Source organism: Arvicanthis niloticus, chromosome 24, assembly GCF_011762505.2.
Source record: "Arvicanthis niloticus isolate mArvNil1 chromosome 24, mArvNil1.pat.X, whole genome shotgun sequence".
NCBI lineage: Eukaryota > Metazoa > Chordata > Mammalia > Rodentia > Muridae > Arvicanthis > Arvicanthis niloticus.
Window position 1 is genome coordinate 38,240,732 of NC_133432.1, and position 7,060 is coordinate 38,247,791.

The following is a 7,060-nucleotide window of genomic DNA, read 5'->3' on the forward strand; positions in this document are numbered from 1 at the left end:
GTGAGCTGATTTAGAGCAGGCCTTCTGGGAGGCAAACACTGCTGTCTCTGGTTAGGGAAACCTCCTATGTCCCTAGTTAGGGCAGGCATCCTGTGACCCTGGCTGTGGCAGATCTCCTGTGACCCTGGTTACGGTAGACCTCCTGTGAGTCAGGCTGTCTCTGGGTGTGGGCTGATAGGCTGGAGCACCCAATTTGCCCTAGGCCAAGTTGTGGACTGGAAGGAAGGTGTGTCTCCCACAGGGTGGATATGCCCTCCATCTGCTGTGCCCTGTGGGGGTCCCAGTTAGGCCAGATATTGGGGTGGAGGGTCTCACCTGTAAGTCTGGTTATAATGGACCTCCTCGGAGTCAGGCTGTCTCTAGGTGTGAGGGGGAGGCTGGATCGCCTGATCTTCCCCTGAAAGAGTTTGTGAACCAGAAGGAAGTGACTTGTACAATTTAATTAATGCATAGGAATATAAAATGGTGTGGGGATGTGGCTCAGTTAACCCTAGCTAGCTCAGGAGGTCAAGGGATGAGGTTGTTCAAGTCATTCCTGCTACATGTCGAGTTTGAGGTCAGCCTGAGGTACATAAAATCCTGTCTCAAAAAGAGAGAAAAAGAGAAGAAAGAATTCACTATGATTGTCACCATCAGTAAACCAAAATGAAAATGCCTGGCATCAGCAGGGTGGTGTTTCTGGGAAGATATCATGTTGCTAGCCTACATCCTGCCATAACTGAAAAAAAAAAAAAGTCATTTTACAAGCTACTGGTTTTTATAGAAGACATTCTAGAGGTCACTATACTAGAAGTAAACCAGCTATTTTGGCTGTGAACTCCAGGCCCTCTCAATGCTCTCTGAAATTCTTGGAAAATGTATCTCTTGCCTAATGTGTCAGAGGCTCAGCCCCCTTTCTCTCACTCTTCCGGTGCCAGTATCCACTTCCTAATTTCTCTTCCGAAATAAGATTCAAGGAGGCAGCAAATAAAAGCTGTTGTCTCCATCTGATTCTGGCACTGAGAAGTGGTTGTGAAGCATGCGTGATTCTAAGGAAATGGAGAAGAAGCAGCTTGGCCCTCTGGGTGAGACTGGGCTGGTGCTCTGTGAGCTTGGGGAAGGGACACAAATAGGGCAGTGCTTGCCTCGGACTACCCTGTATATGACTGATGCTCTATTCGCTTAGATGAGGAACTGCTGACATCCAGCCACACCAAATACTCCATCAAAGGCTTTGGCTTCCAACCAAATTCTGGATTCAGTAGCTTCACAGGTAAAACAAGATGAGGGACTATGGTCAGCTCCTGACAGAAACTTGGGTTCCTTGGGAGTGGAGGGTGGAGGTTGGGACTCAGGTCACTAATGTTCAGAGGATTGGAAGCTCAGATCCTGAATCTGGGACCTGGACTCCTGGGAACTATAGAGGCTAGGATCTGGAATCCTGTACCTTGGGAGTGAGACTGATGGGTTGCCTGACTGGGACTATACTAAGTCAGGGATCCTAAGGTGCTAAAATTCCATCCTTCTCTCCCACAGGGTGCCTGGTCCACAGCCATGTCCCCTTGGCATTGCAGGTGCTCTTCCTCACTGTATTCTCTGTGCTGCTGGTTGTCATCCTTGTCAAAGGTCAGGCAGGATTGAGGTTTGGGGATTCTAGGTCTGGCTCTTCAACTGAGGGGTTCAGAAGGGAGGAGCAACTGACTGGGACTGTGTCCTTATGGTCCTTTGAATAGAGTAGTTTTGTACAGAGACATTGGCTACACTTGCTTTAGACATCCAATTTTCTTTGGTTTTTAGATCTCTTTCTCATCAAATAGGACTAAGTAAGACCTTGGGTCTTGAAAATGATGCTAAGCTGGAGACATTGTTCAAGTAGTAGAATGCTTACCTCACAAGCTCAAAGTCCTGTATTCCATCCCAAGCACTTCGTAAAACTGGGTGTGACAGTGAATACTTATAATCTCAGCACTCATGAAGCAGAGGCAGGAGGAGTTCATAGAGGCAGCTACATAGAAATTTTGATGCAGCCTGAACTATATGAGAGTATCTGTGAGGGAGAGAGAGAGAGAGAGAGAGAGAGAGAGAGAGAGAGAGAGAGAGAGAGAGAGGAGAGAGAGAGAGAGAGAGAGGAAGGAGAAAGGAGAGAGGAGAGGAAGGATGTGGAAAGGGGAAAGGGGAAAGAGGATATCTTGGTCCTAGGGGCCCAGTATAGACCAAGAAACACAGTAAACATTTAATAATTGCAGTGACTATTTTTTCTTGACCCAGTCTGCAAGATCCCCAGTTCTCAGGGACAGGAGGAGTCCAATCAGAAGAATGTCTACGAGGAACTGACCCAGTTGAAGGCTGGGATAGGTGAGTGACTAGAAGTAAAAGTTTACACAGAGAGTCACTTTGCTTTAAATAACTACTCATCACTGAGCCTCAGTTTTCTCACCTGTGGGATGGACATGCAGGGTAATACTGAGGAAGGCATCTCACTGGTGTTTGACAAGAGTCCATGTACACAATAGACAGTCAGTGTTCATAGGAATTATGTACAAAATAAGTACTCAATAGTCACAGGATCCTGGACAGAATATGCACTCAATGTTTAAAAGAGTGTGTTTAAAGTAAGCTCTCAAAGTTCACAGGGGTATGCACATGTTAGACACTCAGTGTTCACAGAGATTGTGTACACATTAGGTGCTCAGTGTTCATAGGAATACACACATGGTAGGTATTCAGTTAAACCTGCCTCCTGGCCTCTATTCTGAGCACTAAAACCCAACTTCTTCCAGTCTAGAAAGGATCAGGCTAGGACTCCTGGGTATAGAAGGAACTCAAGAAGTGGAGTAAGGGGTGTGCTATATCAAGGGAGGGGCTGAAGGTTGAAAATGTGTCCATCCCTGACCTGACTTCCCCAACAGACCGCCTGTGCCGTTCCTGCCCCTGGGACTGGACGCCCTTCCAAGGAAGCTGCTACTTTTTCTCTCTGGCCCAGAAGTCTTGGAATGATTCTGCCACTGCCTGCCACAACATGGGGGCTCAACTTGTGGTCATCAAGAGTGATGAAGAGCAGGTATGCCTGGTGAGGCCCAGTCCTCAGCTGAGGATGCATCAAGGCCACTGGTTAATGGGAGGAGAGGTGTCTGGTTGAATACAGTGTTCTGGAAAAGAGGCTGCTTGCCTAAAGAGGAAAGATAAGAAGGTTATGAATGAGAGCAGAGCACTTGCAAAAAGACACACTCTGGGGCTGGAGAGGAGGCTCCGCAGGTAAAGCACTTGTCAGCAAACATGAGGACCTGAGTTTGGACTCCTCAACCCCACACAAAGCCCAGCATGAGGAAACATATCTGTGATCCCGTGTTCCTGTGGTAAAATGGGAGGTAGGGACAAGAGGTTCCATGGAAGCTGGTAGGCATCTCTCACTGCATACACAGAAATAACAAGAGACCCTGTCTCAAAAGAGGTAGAAAGTGAGAGTATTCACACCTAAAGTTTTCCTCTGATGTACACATATGCAGGTGCACATGCACATTCAGGTGTAGGTGCATGTGTGTGTATGTGCAGGCCAGAAGTCAACCTTGAGTGTCATCCCTCGGGCATCTATCCACCTTTTCTTTAAGGCATGGTCTCTCATTAACCTGGAGCTCACTATTTAGGCTAAGCTGGCTAGCCAACAAGACCCAGGGATCCTCCTGTCCCTGGCTCCCTCATGCTGGAATTTGTACCATCACATCTGGCTTTTTCACATGATTGCTAGGGATCAGACTCAGGTCCTCAGGCTTGTGTGACACACGCTTAACTGGCTCAGCCATCTCCTTACCATCACTGCTATAGTTTTTAATGTGACTGATGCTTTGAGAGGAATACTTAAAATATATGGCCAGCACCTAACAACTTCCTCTGTGGGTTTTAAAAAGAAATCCTGGTGTATGTCTTTTGCTAATTCCCCTGGTGTAAATAGTACCAGCCCTGCTGATTTTAAGCACCAGTGAGAATTCAGAGCTGAACAGAGGCCACTAACACACTCAGTAATTATTAACTTGTTTGATCTGGTGCAGCCAGCCAATCCCAACAAGTAAATTCATGTGGGCATATACATAACTTTCAGATAGACAAGTATATGGCATAACCAAGTCTGTACATACTGTGCGCTAGAGAGAACACATCTGCCCATAGCACACAGGTGTAGAAAGATCAAGAACCCAGTGGTGTTCATGGCCTTATAATGTATAAAACTAAACATCAGATTGTAGGCAGAACTTCCCACCAAGAGTTTACTACAACACAAGTTAAAAGAGGGAGGCAGAGCTCCCTTCTGACTTTCTCTTCTATTTTTTCTAGAACTTTCTACAACAAGCTTCTAAGAAGAGAGGCTACACTTGGATGGGGCTTATTGACATAAACAAGGAATCTTCATGGCACTGGATAGATGGTACACCTCTGACCCTCAGGTATGTACTAGAAGAAGGGAACACCCTACAGAGTATGATGAAGCTCTGACTTGAGGTATGCCTGGTGCTCATTTCCTCTCTCTGGTCAACTAGGCAATAGAGCTTGGAACATTTTCTGAGTAGCATGAAGAAAAAAGAAAAGTCCAGATAGGAATGGCAGGTGCCTGAGAACCCATCATCAGAACTTCAGGAAAAACTTACAGTCAGAGGGGCATTAAATAGAAATGATTATATAGGAAATCCAAGACTGGGAAGTGGCTCTATTGGTAAAGTGCATGTCCAGAACCCATGTAAAAAACAACTGGTGGTGTGATGGCATGCACCTGTAATCCCTGAACCGGGAGAACAGAAATAGAAGGCTTCCTAGGGCTTGTTGGACAGCCAGCTTAGCCAAATAGCAAGTTCCAATCAAGGTGGAGAATGTCCTGAGGCACAATAGCTGAAGTTTTTATTATCCCACTTGCATATGCGCACACAACCACACATACATGATCATACAGAGATCGAAAATTACTGTTGCCATGAGCAATATCACTTGTAAGTGGAACTGAAGAGATTGCTCAGTGGTTAAGAACCTGGGAGTCCTTAATTCTCAATCTGCAAAAACCTGAAACTTCCAGATAATGCAAGCTTGGTTCCCAGTTCTCATATCAATTAGCATGCACCTGCATTCATGTGTGCACATGCACCTGCACATTCAGGTATAAACACACACACACACACACACACACACACACACACCACAAAAAGAAAAGAATATGCCCAGAGCTTGTTGTACTCCGAGGTCCAAAGAGAAGGAGTTTATATCACCACTAGATTGTGTGGCAGGAGACCAAAGACCTGACCTCTAGCTGTGGAAGGATCAAGAGATTTAGACAAAGGCCTTGGCTGAGGTGTCAAGAAAAGAAATAGATGATGTAGGTGAAGGAGGCTTAGGTGGGGTGTTTAAAGTATGTTGGTGAGTTCTAACTGCTGTCTTTCCTGGTTTGCCTTATATTGATGCGGTGAACACCATGACCAGAAGCAGTGTGGGGAGAAAAGGTTTATTTTCTCTTACAACTCTCAGGTCACATTCCATCACTGAGGGAAGACAAGGCAGGAACTCGAGACAGGAACTAAAGTGGAAGCCATAGAGGAACACAACTCACTGTGCGTCCCATGGCTTACAGACTATGTCTGTGACAGAATCTCATGCCTCCTTGTCTTTGCAGTTTCATGAAGTATTGGAATAAAGGGGAACCTAACAACCTGGGAGAGGAAGATTGTGCAGAGTTCAGAGATGATGGCTGGAATGACACTAAATGTTACAACAAGAAATTCTGGATCTGCAAAAAACTTGAAACTTCCTGCCCTAGCAAGTGATGGCCAACTCCCTCCACTACCCCCATAGTCCCCAAATCCTGCCAGATGGCAGAACTTCACCCATACCTATGCCAGGGTATTCTACTTGTCTGTAGCCATTGACACTTTGACAAGATCTGTAAGACTTTTCTCTGGCAGGTAGCTTGTCTCCTGCATTGCTCCTGGTCCAGCTTGTCTCCTGGATGATTGCTGTATAGTCTTCTGATGTCTGCAGGTTCTCTTTGGGTTAGTGGCTGTGCCTCTGATCCATCTTTGCCATTTAATGAAATGAACAGACATGAGGTGCACACAGGTCCTTAAATGGGCTCCTTTTATCTCCTTTCTGAATTCAGACCATGTATTGCTGTAGGGAGCCGCGGTTAGAGGTGATAGCATCCACCATTACAAGATGGCGCTGGCATCCTGTGCTCTCACAAGTAAACAACTAACTGCACAGGTGCAAGAGGCGAAAGTGCGCCAAGCCACTGCCAATCCCGAGGCGTAACAAGGGGTGATGAGTGAACAGCCAATCAGAAATGAACACGCCACTCTAGGGTACATATAGCAGTGCCTCTTCCGGTTCGGGGTCTTCCACTTCAACTGGTACAAGAATAAAGCCTCTCTGTGGTAACTACCCAAACACTGCCTCTCCTGTCTCTTTCGCGGGCGAAGGGGACTCGGGGCAGCGTGGAATATATTGCCAAGTGCAATTGATGATACATCCTATGTGGTTTCATAGCATTTCTGAGTACTTTACTCCCACCTACTAAGTTTTCATTCATCTACCCTGCACGCCTCTCTATGGGACCCTTCTCTGATTTCAGGAGCTCAATCTGCAGGCTAAAAGCACAAGAGAACCAATTCCTCATCTATTAGTCATGATCTGAAATTATTGTGTTAATTCCCTGGCTCCATCTCCACATCTTAGTGGACATGGTGAGCCTCAATGTTATAGACTCTGAGATTGACCTCCCAAATTTTTTTTAGAGAATTTGTAATTTTTATTGAATTTGCTTATTGACAATTTTATACATATGTATGTATAAATATAAGTATAAATAAACATTCTGATTATTGCCGTCCTTCACCCGTCCTGAATCCCCCTTTCTTACCTCTTCTTACCTCCATTCATGACCTTCTGTTTGTTTCTTGATCCACTGAGTTTAACCAGGGCCATCTGTCTGACCATGGGTTTGAAACTATCCAGTGGAGTCCAGTAGGCTCATCATCAAGTGAAAATAATGGCTACCCCTCTCCCAAAATCCATCAGTAGCCAATAATTTAGCAGGGAGAGAAAGGAG

At 45.7% G+C, this 7,060-nt stretch overlaps 1 protein-coding gene across 1 annotated transcript; it reads left to right on the forward strand.

The window, feature by feature from the left end:
• The first annotated feature begins 918 nt into the window (after positions 1-918).
• LOC143438157 (CD209 antigen-like protein A) lies at positions 919-6,846 on the forward strand. Its single transcript, XM_076923766.1, has 7 exons — positions 919-1,064; positions 1,166-1,252; positions 1,516-1,605; positions 2,248-2,334; positions 2,889-3,040; positions 4,309-4,418; positions 5,630-6,846. Exons 1-7 carry the CDS (start codon positions 1,019-1,021, stop codon positions 5,778-5,780), a joined length of 723 nt encoding a protein of 240 aa, XP_076779881.1. The 5' UTR covers positions 919-1,018; the 3' UTR covers positions 5,781-6,846.
• Positions 6,847-7,060: the final 214 nt, after the last annotated feature.

Bases quoted from the DNA above. Each gene is read 5' to 3' on its own strand.
- LOC143438157 (XM_076923766.1), top strand. From the start codon at position 1,019: ATGCGTGATTCTAAGGAAATGGAGAAGAAGCAGCTTGGCCCTCTGG. The intron at 3,041-4,308 runs GTATGCCTGGTG...TATTTTTTCTAG, and splicing joins TCAAGAGTGATGAAGAGCAG to AACTTTCTACAACAAGCTTC. The intron at 4,419-5,629 runs GTATGTACTAGA...TTGTCTTTGCAG, and splicing joins GGTACACCTCTGACCCTCAG to TTTCATGAAGTATTGGAATA.